This window comes from Rhinatrema bivittatum, chromosome 1 (genome assembly GCF_901001135.1).
Source record: "Rhinatrema bivittatum chromosome 1, aRhiBiv1.1, whole genome shotgun sequence".
Lineage (NCBI taxonomy): Eukaryota > Metazoa > Chordata > Amphibia > Gymnophiona > Rhinatrematidae > Rhinatrema > Rhinatrema bivittatum.
The window spans coordinates 351,315,439-351,337,083 of record NC_042615.1 but is presented as its reverse complement, the minus strand read 5'-3'; the positions used below and the strand labels follow the sequence as shown (position 1 = coordinate 351,337,083).

Genomic DNA, 21,645 nt, shown 5'->3' with positions numbered 1-21,645 from the left:
CCCGAGGTTCGCGCCCTTGCCAGTACAAACTCTGGAACGTGCGCCCTTATGTCATCAGGAACATGGCGGATCTGCAGTGTCAGGCCAGCCCGGGGACTCCAGGGAGAAGCGGCGAGGAGAAGCCGTGGCAGCATCTGTCCGTCAAACCCGAAGGGAGTCGCCACTAAGGTAGAGAGGGTGGAGCGAGGGCAAGAACAGGCATGAACGCAACAGTACCCCCCTTCAAAGGGCGGTCTCCTCTTTCGGTACTAGGTTAAGTACCAAGGATGCGCGAGATGGAATTGATGAAGTATCTCTTTATCCAATAGGTCTGATGCTCCCAAAGATGGATTCGGGGGCGAAGCCCTTTCAGGCAAACAAAACTCAGCCTCTGTTAAAACATCCAGGATGTCTAAATTCTTGAGTTCAAGTTCGTATATTCATGATGGCAGATGAAGTTGATATTTGAAGAATCTTGCAGAGTGTATAATGAAGTTAGCAGTAATGAGAGGGCTGCCGTGGATGTCACTGAGGTTTCAGTGGAAGTGGTGATGTAGAAACTTGTCCAAAATCTACTTCTGATTGGCTCTTCCGCAGGATGCTGGAAAAGAGATGATGGCAATACCAGCAAAATGATCAGGCTGATGAATGGAGATATCTTCATCCCCGGAATCAAACAGTGCTGTAAACCTCCAGCATGACTTTTGAGTAAACCAAACGTAAAGTTGATAGTCAGAGATATCTTCTTCTTCGGAATCAACAGTGCCATAGGTAGTTGGGCACGACTTCCGAAAGAATCAAATGTAAAGTTGATAGTCAGAGATATCTTCTTCTTTGGAATCAAAAGTACCATAGGTAGTTGGGCACAACTTCCGAAAGAACCAATTGTGAAAGCTGGTAGCTAGAGATGTCTTCTTCTTTGGAACTGATGGTAGCACCAGCAGACAGCCAGGCTGGTAGTTAGAGATATCTTCTTCTTCGGAATCAACAGTGCTGTAGTCCTTCAGCATGACTTCCGAGTGAGTAGAATGTAGCGGATATCTCAAAATTGTAATCCAGGAAGACATTAACGATGTAGAGTGCCACCTAGCTATGGCGTGCATAGCAACAGTTATGAAAACAGCAGGTAAAAGAAAAACTGCTTGTGATGTTGATAAGATCCTGAAAAGAAGTGGTGGTAAAAACAATCGTCCAAGGCCCACTTCAAATTGTGATACAATAGTGGATATTTAAATTTGCTGAATGTACTCCTCAGGTCTTCCACAAAATGTCTGAGATTAAAGTTGCCTCCTGCCCCTGAGTCCTTCAGGGCAGAGGTTTGAACCGTCACTGGTTCAGGGATCACAGAGACTGGACGAGAGAGTGGAGGAGATATTGCTGCATAGCCCAAGAACAGTCCTCCCGCGGGACTCAGGCTTCTCTGTTTCCTGGACGAATAGGGCAGGCAGAAACATCATGGCCTGGCTGACCACAGTACATGCACAGGCCGTTCTTCCTCCTATATCTTCTCTCTTTAGAAGTCAAGTGACCGTGACCAGGTTCCTTCGGTTCCTTCTTCTCCACAGCAGGAGGTGCTGTTCCCCCTCGCAGTGCAGGAGCACTGGTTTGCTTCAACCCAGGTAACACCTTAGGCCGGAGTTCCTTCACCTTGTCTCCTAGCTGCCAGACAATCCGAGTAGCTAAGGCTATTAATTCTTCCAGCGAGTCAGGTGTCTGATGAGCAGCCAGCTCGTCCTTTACGTGGGTGTCCAGGCCTCTGCAAAAGAGTGTCTTCAGACATCTGGGGTCCCAGCGAAATTCCACTGCAAGAGTTTTAAGTTCGATGGCAAATTCCGCCAGAGATCTCTTGCCTTGCTTCAGGTCCACCAAAGCAAATCCAGCAACAGACATACGAGCAGGGTCATCAAAAATGGATTTAAACAAGTCCATAAATCCTTCTATGTCCTGCAAGTTAGGGTCCTTGCATTCCCACAAGATAGATGCCCACAATAAGGCTCTCCCATCCAAATAAGACAGAATGTAGCTGGTCTTAGAGAGGCCTGTGGGAAACAATGAAGGTTGTAAAGTGAAATGTAAGCTGCACTGGTTCAAGAAGCCCCGAGTCTTTTGGAGTTCTCCGGAGAATCAAATAGGTGCCGCCAGTGGAACAGCTGATTTTAAAGTTACCTCTGGTAACAGACCATCTTGTATAGAAGCTGTGCCTTGTGCCTTCTGTGTGTGAAATTGGTGGAAAGCTGCAGTAAGTTTCTCCAAGGTTTCTTGCTGTTCTGAGAAGTGTTGAGCCAGGCCCGGAATAACCTGCAAGGCAGAAAGGTGAACCAGGTCCATAGGCTACAGACATAAATACCTTTAGCTGAATCCCCAGGAGTACTGCTTCTCCAAATACTTTTCTTGAAATCTGAATTCACTGTAGTTAGCGTTTCTCCAGTTCTTCTCCAATACTTTTAGCCGGATTCACCGAGTTAGCAATCTGTTCAATGCTGCTCCCCCAAGAGGAGGAGCTAGCAGTCTGAATACTCCATGGGCGGAGTTAATGATCTATTGTGGGTTGGCTCCCACAGAGTGGCAGTCTGTATGATACCGCTCAGCAGTGTAAGGGATAAACACTTAATGTAAATTGGTGAATCCTTGGGCCGATGTCAGATGACAGTGCCCCCAGGAGGATATCCTGAGAGGGACCACTGGCTAGGCTGGAGTATGGAGACAAACACAGATAGTTCTTTATTAGACAGGAAGTAGAACCACCAGAGGTGGCAGTAGTGAGCTGTTGTGCCCGGCTGGGCTGAAGTCCCTCAGATACTGGAATTGCGGTCTCTGGGTTGCTGAGCTGTAGAGAGAGACTATAGGTAGTGAGTAGACAGGGTATGCTGGATACATACCAGTAGTAGATGATATACTCACAATTATAGATCTCTGTAATGGCTTCTGTGCAACAGAGATTCTTCAGTATATTCAGGAACAGGAGCCGTAGGCAAGTACTGGTTCCTATATGCAGTCTGGAATGAGAACTCACAATATCTGTGTATGAGATGGCTTCTGGAATAGAAAAGAGTCTTTGGAGGGTTTTAGGAACATGGGCCATCTTGGAGCGAGTACCGGTTCCTATTTGCAATATGAAATAGTAGTGCACCAGATATAGGTATGCGATAGCTTCGGATATAGAAGAGAGTTGAGAAGGGATTTAGGAACATGGGCCCTCGTGGAGCGAGTACCGGTTCCTATCTGCAATCTGCAATAATGACTCACGATCTCCCGACCTGCGATAATGTCTTAGACAGAAGGGAGTCTTCGGAGATTAGGAACATAGGCCCTCGTGGAGCGAGTACCGATTCCTATCTGTAATAGAACTCACAGTGTTCACGTCTGCGATCGCTTCCAGGTAGTAAGGAGTCTTCTGAGCATTCAGGGACGTAGGCCCTCGAGGAGCGAGTACAGGATCCCATCTTAGCAATCTGAAATCAAGAAGAGAGAGCGGGGCCCCCGAGGAGCGGGTACCCCTAGGTAAGGTTGTGGAGGCAGAGCAGCGGAGAAAGAATTCCCCTTGCTAACTCAATTCGTAGTTGCAAGCAAAAACCTTTTAAGTTGGAAGCGGATGATGTCACTACAGGGGGACGCCCCTGAGGTTCACGCCCTTGCCAGTACAAACTCTGGAGTGTGCATGCGCGCGCGCCCTTACATCATCAGGAACATGGCAGATCCGCAGCGTCAGGCCAGCCCGGGGATTCCAGGGAGAAGCGGCGAGGAGAAGCCATGGCAGCATCTGCCGTCAGACCCGAAGGGAGTTGCCACTAAGGTAGAGAGGGTGGAGCGAGGGCAAGAACAGGCACAAACGCAACAAAAACGAATCGGAGGAGATGTAGAAGACCTTCTTCTAGGTCTAGAAAAGGTTGTGGAATGGTGTTATCCTCCGAGAGGCAAAGTGGGCACAGTTTTTGCAGAGTCTCAAAAAAGTACTGCGTGGTGTAAAATTGGTGATGTTGTATCCTGGAGGTCAACATCGAGGAGTGGTACACTTGCTTTGTAAAGTCATCCAAGCATTTACTCTCTTTAATTGGAGGGGCGTTTGAATGTAGCTTGGAACGTTTTGCCCTTGAAAGAGCGGGCTCCACCACAACCGATTGATGGGGAAGTTGAGGAGTTTCATAAATGGAGGAATTTAGAATTTTGTATTTAATATCAATCTTTCTGGAGGTTGCAGTAGTGGAAAAAGGGGCTTTCCAATTCTTTAAAAGGAGATTCTGTAAGACATCATGCGGTGGAAGGGCAGTTGGTTCAGCGGGAGCTTAGAATATTTTAGGATGCCCATCATTTCAGCTATAGGGTCTGGTATTTTCCCTGTTGGAACCTGAAGGAGGATACCTACTTTCTCAATAAACTTAGCGTAGGTTAAGTCCTCTGGAGGAGAATAAGGCTGTGGTGGTCCCTCCGGGGATCCAATGGTAGTCCCGTCAAAGAGTTTGAGGAAGCAATCGAAACCTGGGACACTGGGCTGGCTGGTTGTAAACCTGATTCTGAGATAGGGTCCTGTGGAATAGGATCCAGTGGTGGAGGTGTTTGGGGGGAGGCTCAAGTGGTAATTGTTGAACTTGCTCCAAGTCCTTAAAGAAAGCGGACAATGCCTCTGATATCTTTGACATCGCAGACTCTGCTAGTGTTCCCTGCTGAAGAATGTGTATTTTCGACTTCTTATGTTTTGTAGGAATAGTCGGTGATAGAATATGTTCAGGTGAGGTTCCCACAAGTTGGGATGTGGGATTGATGACGTCTCTTGGTCAAAGGAGTTTGTAGTGCGGAAGACAATCTCTTAGATCTAGAAACTGATGACATTTCTGAGAAAGAGTGGTCACTCCCCATAGACTGTTGTAATGAGGAGGAGTCTTCTGCAGAAAGAAGTTCCACGTCAATATCTCGACTGGAAGTGGAAGGAGTAGGGGAATATTCCTGATGTTTCCTTTTTAGCGCCCTTTACTCAGGAATATGCTCGAAAGATGTGAGATGTGAAGCGCTCTGCATAGTAGGTGCACTGTGCTTCGGAGGTGTGCTGTGCAGCATTTCCACGCCGTGCTTCTTGAGAGTATGGTGCGCCTTGTCTGCACTGTGTTTAATGGGGGCGCCCTGCTTCGATCCTGTGTCGAGATGTTTTGAAGCGCCGTGCTTCGAGCCTACGTTGTGCGTCTTGGACACGCCGTGTGTTGGACCTGTGCCGTGCGACGAACCTGCACCGTGCGCCGTGAATGTGCCATGTGCCCGTTGCTTTGACGCTGAATGGAGGGGTTCTTTAGGCTTTGAAGGCCTGACACCCTTCGACGCATCTCCCTAGTCCTGCAGCGTACCCTCTGTTATCGGAGCCCCAACTTGAGTTCAGGGTAGCACCGGCTTCTGAAATCCTGATGGGATACGATGCCTCGCCCCAGAGGGGCCTACAGAAGAAGCCCTTACCCGACTTAACCGGTCCCGGCGAAGAATGAACGGAGGTCGGTGGAGCGTAGGAGCCCGTCCGTAGGCGTTCTATCTTCGCTGCTCTATGCCACTGGGCCCAGGAAGACATGCGGCCGCAGTCTCTACACGACGCTTGGTCGTGTTCTGGGCCCAAGCATATGTAGCAATAATTATGTCCATCGGTTATGGACATAATTTTGCCACATAGGCAATATTTGAATCCCGAAGGCTTCGGAGCCATTTGGGATTCAAATCGGTGAAAAAATAGCGAAAAAATTTGATGAAAAAATTCACTGAGGAAACAAATTTGTGTGAGGAGAAAAACCCCGCGTGCGATCGGCTCGTGGAAAAAAAGAAACTGAAGAGGAGAGGGAACCGCTCGGCAACATCACTGCGCAGTTGCACAGAGTCAAAGCTCTGTTACTAGCTGAGGAGACTCCGCCTACTTCGGGTCGCGAGGCTTCCCAGATAGCATGGCTAATTCAGCCCCGCTATCGACGGGAAACAATTTATACTTGTGTCAAGCTGGTTCCAAACAGGCATACCTGGGAACTTTTGAGTTGTGATCACCCTGAGATTGTTGTTGATTAGCAGATGGCGGGGGTGGGAGGGTTTAGGAATGAATAATATGTATCAGCTTTCTCTCTTCCACTGTCTTCCCTGCAGCTTTCTCTCTTTTACCCCCCCACCCGCACTTTATGTCCGGGATGGCATAGAGTCCAACAGGATAAACATCCTGCATGAGACTAAATACAAAATTGAATCTTTATGGGTAGAAATCCCTTGTGTGTCAGGGAAGACTATAGTGATAGGGGTATACTACCGTTCACCTGGTCAAGATGGTGAGATGGACAGTGAAATGCTAAGAGAAATTAGGGAAGCTAACCAAATTGGTAGTGCAGTAATAATGGGAGACTTCAATTACTCCAATATATAGAAACATATAAAAACATAGAAATGACGGCAGAAGAAGACCAAATAGCCCATCCAGTCTGCCCAGCAAGCTTCACACATTTTTTCTCTCATACTTATCTGTTTCTCTTAGCTCTTGGTTCTATTTCCCTTCCACCCCCACCTTTAATGTAGAGAGCAGTGATGGAGCTGCATCCAAGTGAAATATCTAGCTTGATTAGTTAGGGGTAGTAGCCGCCGCAATAAGCAAGCTACACCCATGCTTATTTGTTTTACCCAGACTATGTTATACAGCCCTTATTGGTTGTTTTTCTTCTCCCCTGCCGTTGAAGCAGGGAGCTATGCTGGATATGCGTGAAGTATCAGTCTTCTCCCATGCTGTTGAAGCAGAGAGCCATGCTGGATATGCATCGAAAGTGAAGTATCAGGCACATTTGGTTTGGGGTAGTAACCGCCGTAACAAGCCAGCTAATCCCCGCTTTGTGAGTGCGAACCCTCTTTTCTTCTCCCCTGCCGTTGAAGCAGAGAGCTCTGCTGGATGTGTGAAGTGTCAGTTTTTCTTCTCCCCTGCCGTTGAAGCAGAGAACTATGCTGTATATGCATTGAAAGTGAAGGATCAGGCTTATTTGATTTGGGGTAGTAACCGCCGTAACAAGCCAGCTACTCCCCTCTTTGTGAGTGTGAATCCTTTTTTCCACATTTCCTCTTGCTGTTGAAGCTTAGAGCGATGTTGGAGTCACAGTAAGCATGTGTATGTTTATTTAATAAGGGTATTGTCTCCAGGCAGTAGCCATCATTCTGGCGAGTCACCCACTCTTCATTAGCGGCCTCTTGACTTTATGGATCCACAGTGTTTATCCCACGCCCCTTTGAATTCCTTCACAGTTCTGGTCTTCACCACATCCTCCGGAAGGGCATTCCAGGCATCCACCACCCTCTCCGTGAAGAAATACTTCCTGACATTGGTTCTGAATCTTCCTCCCTGGAGCTGGGTAAATGTATCATCGGGTCACGCTAGAGAGATAACGTTCCTGGATGGAATAAATGATAGCTTTATGGAGCAATTGGTTCAGGAACCGATGAGAGAGGGAGCAATTTTAGATCTAATTCTCAGTGGAGCACAGGACTTGGTGAGAGAGGTAACGGTGGTGGGGCCGCTTGGCAATAGTGATCATAATATGATCAAATTTGTTTTAATGACTGGAAAAGGAACAGTGTGCAAATCCAAGGCTCTCGTGCTAAACTTTCAAAAGGGAAACTTTGATAAAATGAGAAAAATTGTTAGAAAAAAAATGAAAGGAGCAGCTACAAAAGTAAAAAATGTCCAAGAGGCATGGTCATTGTTAAAAAATACCATTCTAGAAGCACAGTCCAGATGTATTCCACACATTAAGAAAGGTGGAAAGAAGGCAAAACGATTACCGGCATGGTTAAAAGGGGAGGTGAAAGAAGCTATTTTAGCCAAAAGATCTTCATTCAAAAATTGGAAGAAGGATCCAACAGAAGAAAATAGGATAAAGCATAAACGTTGGCAAGTTAAATGTAAGACATTGATAAGACAGGCTAAGAGAGAATTTGAAAAGAAGTTGGCTGTAGAGGCAAAAACTCACAGTAAAAAGTTTTTTAAATATATCCGAAGCAGAAAGCCTGTGAGGAAGTCAGTTGGACTGTTAGATGATCGAGGGGTTAAAGGGGCACTTAGAGAAGATAAGGCCATCGTGGAAAGATTAAATGATTTCTTTGCTTCGGTGTTTACTGAAGAGGATGTTGGGGAGGTACCCGTAATGGAGAAGGTTTTCATGGGTAATGATTCAGATGGACTGAATCAAATCACGGTGAACCTAGAAGATGTGGTAGGCCTGATTGACAAACTGAAGAGTAGTAAATCACCTGGACCGGATGGTATACACCCCAGAGTTCTGAAGGAACTAAAAAATGAAATTTCAGATCTATTAGTAAAAATTTGTAACTTATCATTAAAATCATCCATTGTACCTGAAGACTGGAGGATAGCAAATGTAACCCCAATATTTAAAAAGGGCTCCAGAGGCGATCCGAGAAACTTCAGTGCCAGGAAAAATAGTGGAAAGTGTTCTAAACATCAAAATCACAGAACATATAGAAAGACATGGTTTAATGGAACAAAGTCAGCATGGCTTTACCCAGGGCAAGTCTTGCCTCACAAATCTGCTTCACTTTTTTGAAGGAGTTAATAAACATGTGGATAAAGGTGAACCGGTAGATATAGTATACTTGGATTTTCAGAAGGCGTTTGACAAAGTTTCTCATGAGAGGCTTCTAGGAAAAGTTAAAAGTCATGGGATAGGTGGCGATCTCCTTTCTTGGATTGCAAACTGGCTAAAAGACAGGAAACAGAGAGTAGGATTAAATGGGCAATTTTCTCAGTGGAAGGGAGTGGACAGTGGAGTGCCTCAGGGATCTGTATTGGGACCCTTACTTTTCAATATATTTATAAATGATCTGGAAAGAAATACGACGAGTGAGATAATCAAATTTGCAGATGACACAACATTGTTCAGAGTAGTTAAATCACAAGCAGATTGTGATAAATTGCAGGAAGACCTTGTGAGACTGGAAAATTGGGCATCCAAATGGCAGATGAAATTTAATGTGGATAAGTGCAAGGTGATGCATATAGGGAAAAATAACCCATGCTATAATTACACAATGTTGGGTTCCATATTAGGTGCTACAACCCAAGAAAGAGATCTAGGTGTCATAGTGGATAACACATTGAAATCGTCGGTACAGTGTGCTGTGGCAGTCAAAAAAGCAAACAGAATGTTGGGAATTATTAGAAAGGGAATGGTGAATAAAACGGAAAATGTCATAATGCCTCTGTATCGCTCCATGGTGAGACCGCACCTTGAATATTGTGTACAATTCTGGTCGCCGCATCTCAAAAAAGATATAATTGCGATGGAGAAGGTACAGAGAAGGGTTACCAAAATGATAAGGGGACTGGAACAACTCCCCTATGAGGAAAGACTAAAGAGGTTAGGACTTTTCAGCTTGGAGAAGAGACGACTGAGGGGGGATATGATAGAGGTGTTTAAAATCATGAGAGGTCTAGAACGGGTAGATGTGAATCGGTTATTTACTCTTTCGGATAATAGAAAGACTAGGGGGCACTCCATGAAGTTAGCATGGGGCACATTTAAAACTAATCGGAGAAAGTTCTTTTTTGCTCAACGCACAATTAAACTCTGGAATTTGTTGCCAGAGGATGTGGTTAGTGCAGTTAGTATAGCTGTGTTTAAAAAAGGATTGGATAAGTTATTGGAGGAGAAGTCCATTACCTGCTATTAAGTTCACTTAGAGAATAGCCACTGCCATTAGCAATGGTTACATGGAATAGACTTAGTTTTTGGGTACTTGCCAGGTTCTTATGGCCTGGATTGGCCACTGTTGGAAACAGGATGCTGGGCTTGATGGACCCTTGGTCTGACCCAGTATGGCATTTTCTTATGTTCTTATGTTCACCCCCACAGTTTCTCTCTCTTTCTTCCACCTACATATCACTTGTACCTTCTCCAGGAATTATCCCAGCATACTTCCCCTTTCTCTTTCCTTGACTCCAACACCCTCTTTGCTCATAGTCCCTATAAATTACAGCTCCATGTCTAATGTATCCTCACGCTACCCTTAGCTGAGTGAGTTCCAGGTCCTAGAATCACAGCTGCAGACTGAGTTTTTGTGTGTTGCAGACCCTCTCCAGTTTCTTCCCACATGCTGCTTGCAGTGCCTGCTCCAGATTCACCCTCATTCTCCTGTTCTCTGCAAGCTTACTGAGGAAGGGAAGGGGCTAAATTGTATACAGAGAGGCCCTGAGATTTCTAGTGTTTCCCCTGCAACTAATTTACATTCCCCTGAATCTCAGGGTGAAATCCCAAGAGTTGTCAGCAAACAGGATATGCCACTGAAACCATGTAGTTGGCTATGGTTGATGAAATGCACATGCAGGCAAACAGGGGGAGAGATTTGGTATTAGTCCCCTTTGACCTGATCTCCCATTCAACATTGACAACCATATTTTGATGTTGCAATGTTTTGAAATCTTTGGAGTGGGTGAATCTGTTCTGGAGTGGTTTGGTTCCTTTCCTGCCAATAGGGCCCAACAGATCTCCCGGGAGAATTGGCATTTGTCGGTGCGCTGGGTCACTTGCAGAGTTTCACAGGATTCATTTTATCACTGGTCATATTTAATGTCTATCTGTAGCCTTTGTTATATGTGATTAAGGGTTTTTAAGTGTAGAGTTATTTATTTGTGGATGATATTCAGTTACTAAATAATTTGAATAAGGATAAGGGTTTTGGTGTGCCAAATCTTAAGGCCTGTCTTAAAGCTGTGGAGAGTTGGCGTAAGGAAAACAAACTAAAGCTTAATCCTTCAATATCAAAACTTTTATGGTTAAGCAGGCAACATAGTTTGCTGACTGTTTTCATTTTATTTCTGGAATGGAATTAAAACTAAAGGATGTAGTCCATAGTTTGGGGTTCAAACTGGATACACAATTGACTAGGGATGTGAATCGTTTTAGGACGATTAAAATTATCGTCCGATAATTTTAATATCGTCTTAAACCGTTATGGAACACAATACAATAGAGATTCTAACGATTTATCGTTATAAATCGTTAGAATCGTGAGCCGGCACACTAAAACCCCCTAAAACCCACCCCCGACCCTTTAAATTAAATCCCCCACCCTCCCGAACCCCCCCCAAATGAGTTAAATAACCTGCGGGTCCAGCGGCGGTCCAGAACGGCAGCGGTCCGGAACGGGCTCCTGCTCCTCAATCTTGTTGTCTTCAGCCGGCGCCATTTTCCAAAATGGCGGCGAAAAATGGCGGCGGCCATAGACGAACACGATTGGACGGCAGGAGGTCCTTCCGGACCCCCGCTGGACTTTTGGCAAGTCTCGTGGGGGTCAGGAGGCCCCCCACAAGCTGGCCAAAAGTTCCTGGAGGTCCAGCGGGGGTCAGGGAGCGATTTCCCGCCGCGAATCGTTTTCGTACGGAAAATGGCGCCGGCAGGAGATCGACTGCAGGAGGTTGTTCAGCGAGGCGCCGGAACCCTCGCTGAACGACCTCCTGCAGTCGATCTCCTGCCGGCGCCATTTTCCGTACGAAAACGATTCGCGGCGGGAAATCGCTCCCTGACCCCCGCTGGACCTCCAGGAACTTTTGGCCAGCTTGTGGGGGGGCCTCCTGACCCCCACGAGACTTGCCAAAAGTCCAGCGGGGGTCCGGAAGGACCTCCTGCCGTCCAATCGTGTTCGTCTATGGCCGCCGCCATTTTTCGCCGCCATTTTGGAAAATGGCGCCGGCTGAAGACAACAAGATTGAGGAGCAGGAGCCCGTTCCGGACCGCTGCCGTTCCGGACCGCCGCTGGACCCGCAGGTTATTTAAGTCATTTGAGGGGGGTTCGGGAGGGTGGGGGATTTAATTTAAAGGGTCGGGGGTGGGTTTTAGGGGGTTTTAATGTGCCGGTTTTGCGATTTTTCAATTTTTAGATTTTTCACGATTTTTCACGATATTTTACCCCCCCAAACGGCAACAATACGATTCCCTCCCCCTCCCAGCCGAAATCGATCGTTAAGACGATCGAGGACACGATTCACATCCCTACAATTGACTATGCAGGCTCAGATCTCAGACATGGTGAGAAATAAATTTTGGCAGTTGTTGCAAATCTGTCATCTTTGCCCCTTCCTGAAAAGTGGAGACTTTACTATAGTTATACATGCTTATATAATTAATCGGGTTGATTAATGTAATGCCTTCTACCAAGGTCTACCATGGGGAAGCCTGAAACTTTTTTTTTTTTTTGTCAAAATCATTTTTATTAATGAGCAACGCAGGTACAACCAAAACTGTATCTTGGGGAAGGGGAAGGTACAATAAAAGCCAAAGATTTATGCAGCTTTGCAATACGAGAGTATTCCCCTTGATTATTGGAACCAACTTTAACAACACCCTGAGTTGTAAATCCGCCCGGATTTACGCGAGCAGGGCCTTACGCGCCGGCGCGCCTATTTTCCATAGGCCTGCCGGCGCGCGCAGAGCCCTGGGACTCGCGTAAGTCCCGGGGGGTTTTGCCGGGGGCGTGCCGGGGGCGTGTCGGGGGCAGGGCCGATCGATGCAGCGTTTTGGGGGGCGGGATGCGGCGTTTCGGGGGCGGGCTCGGGGGCGTGGTTTTGGCCCGGGGCAGTCCGGGGGCGTGGCCGCGCCCTCCGGAACCGCCCCCGGGTCGCGTCTCGGCGTGCCAGCAGCCCGCTGGCACGCGTGGATTTACGTCTCCCTCCGGGAGGCGTAAATCCGTGGACAAAGGTAGGGGGGGGGTTTAGATAGGGCTGGGGGGTGGCTTAGGTAGAGGAAGGGAGGGGAAGGTGAGGAGAGGGCGAAAGAGAGTTCCCTCCGAGGCCGCTCCGATTTCGGAGCGGCCTCGGAGGGAATGGAGGCAGGCTGCGTGGCTCGGCGCGCGCCGGCTGCCCAAAATTGGCAGCCTTGTGTGCGCCGATCCAGGATTTTATAAGATACGCGCGGCTACGCGTGTATCTTATAAAATCCAGCGTACTTTTGTTTGCGACTGGTGCGCCAACAAAAGTACGCGAACGCGCATTTTTTAAAAATCTAAACCAGAGGGTAAATATCGAACGTCCTTTAAAGTCTATACCTCGCCATATTACACATTGACTGTACATCAAGCACCAGTGTATAGAGCAGTCCAAACGGCGTGGGAGATCAAATCAATTCCACGAAGGGTGATATCCAGTAGCAAATAGAGTGGATTGAATTTCCAACAGAAGTAGAGTATAACAAGTGGCCTAGCAAGACTTGTAGATCAAATCCTGTTCTCTCTCGCTGTTCAATGCAGCTAACCATTCCATTTACATTGAGGAAGCAAGCCATCCATACCAGGCCCGCAGGTTGGGCGACGTGCCCGGCGTTATCCAGTCAGCCAAAATCGTGCGACATGCCAATAGCACTGCAGTATGGCCGAACTTGTCCAAAGATAACTTATAAGAGGGGAGAGCACCTCGTAAACCAGAAAGAAGCAATTTGCCCGTCCAGCCAATAGAGGAGCCTGTGCACCGAGCGACCACTTCAAGCACTTTAGTCCAAAATGGTCGCAGGACAGGGCAGACAAACAACCTGTGTGTCAAAGTGCCCGTCTCTTGGTAACATTTAATACACTTAGGAGATGGCAATTTCCCCATACGGCAACGGCGAACATCATCGCAGACGATGTGGTGTAGGATCTTAAATTGTAGTTCTTGAAGAGATAGGTCTGGTAGGCTTTTAGGCATAAGCTTAAAACAAGAAAGCAAGTAATTAATGGGGATATCTATTGCCCACGCCTCAGTCCAGTACCGGACCAAAGAATCCATATCAGGTACAGAGCGATATGTTCTGCCGAACTCGCACCAGCCTTTGATAGTATTACACTTTAGGGCCCCATTAAAAAAGTGTTGTGTAAAAGCGGACTCTCGGCGATAGGACTCCTCAGTCCTGCGAAAGGATTGGAGGTAATGACGTGTCTGCAAGTACGCATAGCAATGTTTAGATGGCAAATCATAGTCTCTGGCCAAAGATGCAAAGTCTTTCGCTACCGGCAAGTCATTGGCATAGAAGTGAAAGATGAATGCCAAACCTTTTTGTAGCCAAGCGTCAAAAAGGAAATGGTTGGCTCGGCCTGGGGGAAAATCCGGGTTACCTAATAAGGGCATGAAGAGAGAGGTAAGGCCATCCACTCCTCCCCGTGTCTATATCCATCGCCAAGCCTGTCGACATTGCTGCACCAAGCTGCGAGGAATAGCTAAGGCTCGATATGCCCTGGTACTGGCCTGCATTATATACAGAGGGGACCAGGGGGCAACCATGCTTATACCCAGCCCATCATCACAGTATGCATATTCGTCAAGGAGCCACTCCCCCACATAGCGAAGTTGGCAGGCTGCATTATATATCCGGACATCTGGCAGTCCAAGGCCCCCCTCCCCTCGCTGGTGCGTCAACACTTGATAACGTAATCTCGTTTTCCCCGCCCAAAGGAATTTTTGGAATGAAGACTGCAACCATTGTATGTCTCTACCAGTGAGCCAACAGGGCAACATGTGTAACTTATAAAGTAGCTTAGGCATGAGCACCATCTTAAGGAAAGCACTTCTGCCCAAGAGGGAAAGAGGTAGGTAGCGCCATGCTTTGAGTTGGGCATCCAACTCTGCCAGTGTGCTTTTTATATTCAAGGCATAAAGATCTAGAGGATCACGCGAGATCCAAACCCCCAAGTATTTCATTTTATTCTGAGCCCATGTAAACGAGAACCCTCCCGGCCAATGTTGTTGCAGTCCAGGGTCGAGGGCTAGCACCTCCGACTTGGAAAAGTTGATGGTCAGGCCCGCTATGGATTGAAATACATTAAAATAGTGAATAATAACAGGGACGCTAGTCCGGGGTTGCCCCACAAACAGCAGGGTGTCATCAGCGAATATCGCTAACTTCATCTGATGATGGCCGATGTGGAGGCCTTGGAACCTATCCTCCAAGCACAGCTTAATAGCCAGAGGTTCCAGCGCTAGCACAAATAAAAGGGTGGACAGGGGGCATCCCTGACGGACCCCACATAGAATAGAGAAGGACTCCAACAGGGTACCATTAATAAGTAACCTGGCACTGGGATTAGCATACAGTACTTGCAGCCAAGATAGAAAAGAGCCCGTTATACCATAAGCTTTAGGGATGTGAATCGTGTCCTCGATCGTCTTAACGATCGATTTCGGCTGGGAGGGGGAGGAAATCGTATTGTTGCCGTTTGGGGGGGTAAAATATCGTGAAAAATCGTGAAAAATCATGAAAAATCGCAAAACCGGCACATTAAAACCCCCTAAAACCCACCCCCGACCCTTTAAATTAAATCCCCCACCCTCCCGAACCCCCCTCAAATGACTTAAATAACCTGCGGGTCCAGCGGCGGTCCGGAACGGCAGCGGTCCGGAACGGGCTCCTGCTCCTCAATCTTGTTGTCTTCAGCCGGCGCCATTTTCCAAATGGCGGCGAAAAATGGCGGCGGCCATAGACGAACACGATTGGACGGCAGGAGGTCCTTCCGGACCCCCGCTGGACTTTTGGCAAGTCTCGTGGGGGTCAGGAGGCCCCCCACAAGCTGGCCAAAAGTTCCTGGAGGTCCAGCGGGGGTCAGGGAGCGATTTCCCGCCGCGAATCGTTTTCGTACGGAAAATGGCGCCGGCAGGAGATCGACTGCAGGAGGTCGTTCAGCGAGGGTTCCGGCGCCTCGCTGAACAACCTCCTGCAGTCGATCTCCTGCCGGCGCCATTTTCCATACGGAAAATGGCGCCGGCCATACGCGTATGGCCGGCGCCATTTTCCGTACGAAAACGATTCGCGGCGGGAAATCGCTCCCTGTCCCCCGCTGGACCTCCAGGAACTTTTGGCCAGCTTGTGGGGGGCCTCCTGACCCCCACGAGACTTGCCAAAAGTCCAGCGGGGGTCCGGAAGGACCTCCTGCCGTCCAATCGTGTTCGTCTATGGCCGCCGCCATTTTTCGCCGCCATTTTGGAAAATGGCGCCGGCTGAAGACAACAAGATTGAGGAGCAAGAGCCCGTTCTGGACCGCTGCCGTTCCGGACCGCCGCTGGACCCGCAGGTTATTTAACTCATTTGGGGGGGGTTCGGGAGGGTGGGGGATTTAATTTAAAGGGTCGGGGGTGGGTTTTAGGGGGTTTTAGTGTGCCGGCTCACGATTCTAACGATTTATAACGATAAATCGTTAGAATCTCTATTGTATTGTGTTCCATAACGGTTTAAGACGATATTAAAATTATCGGACGATAATTTTAATCGTCCTAAAACGATTCACATCCCTAATAAGCTTGTAGAGCCCAGAACAAGTAGTCCCACGAGAGGGAATCAAAGGCCTTCTCTGCATCCGTGCTTAGAACCAGGGCCTCAGTCTGTGGGTGAAAACTTAAAAGACCAATCAGTCACCACCCATCAGTCACCACACATGTTTGGGTAATTGCCAGGTTCTTGTGGCCTGGTTTTTGGCCTCTGTTGGAAACAGGATGCTGGGCTTGATGGACCCTTGGTCTGTGCCAGCATGGCAATTTCTTATGTTCTTATGTTCTTTAACTCCCTGTCGCCCTTTAATAAAGCCTGTTTGGTCTCCATGAATTACTGAAGGCAGTAGGGAATTAAATCTGGCCGCCAATACTGCTGCTAGTATTTTTAAATCCCCATTGATTAGGGTTATGGGCCTGTATGATCCCTCTTCTTGTAGATCTTTCCCAGGTTTGGGGAGTAATACTATAGTAGATTGATTTTCCATGGGATTAACCGAGGCCCCCTGGACTAGGCTATTGTAATATGGCCATAGCGCAGGCATAATTGGGAATTTCAAAATCTTGTAAAATTCTGGTCCAAGTCCATCCAGGCCAGCGGCCTTTCCCGTTTTTAGGCCATGTATGATGGCATGGATTTCAGAATCAGTTATGGGCATACTTAACGAGAGAAGCTGCGCCTCAATGAGCTTTGGCCAAGGAAACGTAGAAAAGAAAGTCTCTCTTGAGGGTAGATGGCTAGCCTTTTCCCCATAAAGCCCACTGTAATAGTCAAGGAAGCAGTCTGCAATGGCTGTGGGAGTTGTCTGACAGGCCCCATTTTTATCTTTGATACTGGTAATGAGAGATTTGGGGCCACGTGCTCTAACCAAACTAGCTAACAGTTTACTGGGCTGATTACCATAGCGGTACAGCTGATATTTATAGTATCTCATAGATTTGGAAACTCACTGGGCGCATGCAGAGTTTCCCATATTTCTTTTACGTCACGTTTACTAGTCTCTGACATTGTTTTGATATGCCTGAGCTGGGCTTGTTTCAGTTCTTCTGTTAACTTAAGGATTGTGGCATTACGCTTCTTATTCTGGGTAGCAACATAGGCTATAATGTGCCCCTTCATAACTACCTTTCCGGCCTCCCATATAACCCGTGGTATAATGTCAAGAGTAGTATTAAAAAGCATATATTCTTCCCAGCATTCGATGAGAAAGCGGGAGAACTCCTTATCCAAGAACAAACCCGGGGACATGCGCCAAGAGAAGGGGGGTTTAGGGGTTCGCCCAAGTAATACAGTTACAGATACCGGCGCATGGTCCAATAGGGCAATTGTGCCTATGGTGGCGGTTGTCGCCCTGGGGAACAGGAGCTCCGAGATCAAAAAATAATCTAATCCAGAATAAGACCCATGGGGATGAGAAAAGAAGGTGTAATCCTCTTCTCCAGGGTGTAACGCTATCCATATATCCAGCAGGCACAATTCCTGGAACAAAAAGTTGGGGCCCTTATGGATATCACTGGGTTCTATGGGTTTAGGAGGTTTGCAGTCATCCAGCTTATTGGCTACCATATTGAAGTCTCCTCCCACCAGCAACGCACAGTCAGAAAGTTCACCCAGAATCCCCAGGAGGTGTGTAAAAAACTCATGCTGATAAACATTAGGAGTATATATGTTACATAAGGCCACTCTTTGCTGGTTATACAATCCCTGGACAATGACGTAGCGGCCTTTGGGGTCATGCCATACTCTTTCTGATTGGAAAGGCAATTGTTTATGAATTAGTATAGCCACCCCTCGTTTTCGTGATGAGTATGAGGAGAAAAAGCACTGTCCCACCTATTCTCTCTGTAATAGGGATGTGAATCGGGCTTCGTATGATTGAAAATATCGGAGGATATTTTCAAAATCGTCAGAAATTGGGGGCTCCCCCAAAACGATAGGAAAACCCCACAATATTGATCATGGGGGTTCTCTTATTATTTGGGGGGAGGGCGGGAAAAACGGCACACAAAAATAACCCCTAAACCCTCCCCGACCCATTAAAACAAATCCCTTAGCTTCCCCCACCCTCCCAACCCCCCCCCCCAAAAAACTTTTACAGGTACCTTGTGGTCCAGTGGGGGTCCCTGGAGCAATCTCCCACTCCCGGGCCGTCGGCTGCCACTAATCAAAATGGCGCCAATGGCCCTTTGCCCTTACCATGTGACAGGGTATCCGTGCCATTGGCCGGACCCTGTCACATGGTAGGAGCACTGGATGGCCGCCATCTTGTGCTCCTACCAAGTGACAGGGGCTGACCAATGGTACCGGTAGCCCCTGTGACATAGTTAGGGCAAAGGCTATCGGCGCCATTTTGAATACTGGCAGCCGACGGTCCGAGTGCAGGAGGTTGCTCCCGGACCCCCGCTGGACTTTTGGCAAGTCTTGTGGGGGTCAGGAGGCCCCCTCAAGCTGGCCAAAAGTCCCTGAGGTTCCAGCGGGGGTCCGGGAGCGATGTCCTGCACGCGTGACGTCGGGAGCCAGGAACCAAAATGGCGCCGGCGCTACCTTTTCCCTGTCACATGATAAGGGCAAAGGGCCACCGGCGCCATTTCTCAACGCAGCCGTGGCCAGAGAGCTGGAGATCGCGCCGGGACACCCCCCCCCCCACTGGACCCCAGGTAATTTAAAACATTTTGGGGGGGTTCGGGAGGGTGGGAGATTTTGTTTTAAAGGTTCGGGGTGGGGTTTTAGGGTTGTTTTGGTGTGCTGGTTTTCCCGCCCTCCCCCGATTTACGATTTTAACGATTTAAAAAAAAACAAAAAAACAACACGACGATCAGATTTCCCTCCCCCCCCCCCAGCCAAAATCGATCGTTAAGACAATGGATCACATGATTCACACCCCTAGAGTTTAGCTATGAAGGGGAGATTGGAGATGGGTCTGAAGTTGGCGGGCTCAGTGGGGGATAGGTTGGGTTTTTTTAGAATCGGTTTGACTTTAGAATGTCTGGGATGGTTCCGTGGGTGAGGGAGGAGTTTATGATGTCGGATATTGGTTTGGCAATGGTGGAGGAGATCGCTTTGAGGGTGTTGGGCAGAATGTGGTCAGAGGGGTGGGCTGCAGGTTTTATTTTCTTAATGAGGGTTTCAGTTTTGGAGGCGGATATGGTGTCAAAGGTAGTGATAGAAGTGTTGATGGTGACTGAGGGGATGTGGAGTTTAGGGTCAGGTGGTGGAAGGTTCACCATAATGTTGGAAATTTTGTGGTTAAAGTATTTGGTGAGGGTGTTACATTTGGTTTCGGAGTCAGTGTTAATTGGGGGAGGGGTGAGTGGTTTGGTGAGCTCAGATACATATGAGAACAGAACTTTGGGACCATAGAGGAAGTTGTGGATCTTGTTGGTTAGAAATCCTGTTTGGTTTTTTGGAGAGCAGTTCTGTATTTGTGAAGAGTGGATTTGTAGGCGGCAAGTAGGGTAGGGGAAGGATTATTTTGCCAAAATTTCTCAGCATTCCTTAGGGTGCGCTTGAGTTTTTGAGTTCAGCGGTGTACCAGGGTTTCTTGTTATGTGAGTGAGGGTTAATTGGTTTGGATACAAGGGGGCACAGCTTGTTGGCAATCGTGGAGTTGATTTTAGACCAGGTTTTAAGGGCAAGGTCTGGACTAGAGCAGTCAAGGTCAACTATGGCTGCGTTAAATGAGGAGATGAGATCTTCTTGGTTGCATGATTTTCTGTATTGAATGACAGGGCTGTAGTTGGATGGAGGGGTAGGGGTTCTGTTTAAGAAGAGTTAAGATTTTGAAAGGGAGTGATCAGACCAAGGGACTCGTGAACATGAGGGGGGTTCTGTGGGTTGAAAGAAGGAGTTAATGAAGATGAAGTCAAGGGTGTGACCAGCTTTGTGGGTGGGGGTGTTGATAAATTGCTTGAAGGCCATGGCGTCCAGTGAGTTTAGAATGGCTTCGCAGATAGGCGAGAGAGGGATCGAGTCGACGTGAAGATTGAAATCGCCTAGGATGATGGCTGGGGAGTCTAATTTTAGGTATTTGGCAATGAATTCAGTGAGGGGCCTGTGGCCCATATGACACTTATGAGTCATATGGGCCACAGGCCATATTATGCCCACCCCAGCTTACAAGGCAGGACCCAGATACATGATCACTTCTATTAATCCAAGGTAATAGTTTCCTTTCAGGTGAATTTACTCCTCTAAAGCAGTACCTGTATTGCAAGAGTGGGGGAGGAACTTTACTGTGTCCCTATAGGTCTCTTCTATATACCTTTCTGTTTGCCTCACTGATTCTCATTTCTTCCATGTAAGAGGTCAAATCTGCAACGGCTTTCTCAGCTTTCTCCAGGTCCTTCTTCCTGGCAGTGAGTTCATTAGTGGTTTTGCTCAGAATCTCTTTAGTTGAATTTAGCTGGGAAGTAAGCCATGTCACTTTCTCTAAGGTCTCATTATTTTGAAGAATTGAAGCTTTCTAAAAGAAAAAAACAAGAATTATTACATAATCATAAATATTATTTAAAAGTAGTAAAATGGCTATAATAAAAATGTAAAAGCAAGGAAATGCAAAGTTATGGACAGCTTGAAAACTATTACTTTCTACTCTATTGAGCAATGCTAATATAGTTTCATTAAAATAAATCTAACTTTATTCGTATCCATAAAACTTCATTGTGCAGCATGCCAAGGTGCAGTGCATCATAGTCACTCTATAAATTCACAGCATATAAAAAACCAGAGGTTACTAAACCTGTCCTGGGAAACCCCCAGCCAGTCAGGTTTTCAGGATATCCGCAATGAATATGCATGAGATAAAATTTGCATACCATGGAGGCAGTGCTCGCAAATGTATCTTATGAATATTCATTGCGGATATCCTGAAAGCCTGACTGGCTGGGGGTCCTCCACTCCAGTACAGTTTTAGGAATCACTATTTTAGGCTATTGGGGGTTTGTTTTATAACAAAATTTCTCACAGAAGCAAAGCAGCTTCAAACATCAACGCTTTACCATAGTCAAGAAATGCTCACAGCTGTAAAAAGTAGTAATTTCTGTTTTTTTCTCAGATGGAAAATAAAAGTGCAAAAAAAGCTGAGTAATTTTAAGTTTCAGACTTATACCAGAGCAAAGTTTTCAGAATAATAGCAAGAATTCGCATTGTAACAATCACCCACAACCACAAAAGCAAAGCGGTTACAAAATTCAAAACTGGACTATGTTCATTAGGGTCTATATTCACCCAGAGTTTAGTTCTCCAGTTGTTGAACAGTGGCCACATAATGTTTCCCTTATATCTACTTTATTTATTTATTTGTATTTCTATATCATCCTTCCTGGGGAGACCAAGGCAATTTAGATAGTTTAGAAACATAGACAGTATAAAATATGAACAGTAATAAAGCTGTTTTTTTTGTCTGAAGTAAAATTGAAGCAAAGGTCACAAC

The 21,645-nt window shown here is 47.0% G+C and overlaps 1 protein-coding gene across 2 annotated transcripts in view; it reads right to left on the bottom strand.

Moving 5' to 3' along the window:
* CCDC158 (coiled-coil domain containing 158) overlaps nt 1–21,645 on the bottom strand; it is a 1,731,209-nt gene that overhangs the window by 467,042 nt on the left and 1,242,522 nt on the right. For both annotated transcript variants that reach the window (XM_029599728.1, XM_029599736.1), the window contains one exon: nt 20,476–20,676. In XM_029599728.1, coding sequence (XP_029455588.1) covers nt 20,476–20,676 — 201 coding nt within the window. The remainder of the gene's footprint in view (nt 1–20,475; nt 20,677–21,645) is intronic.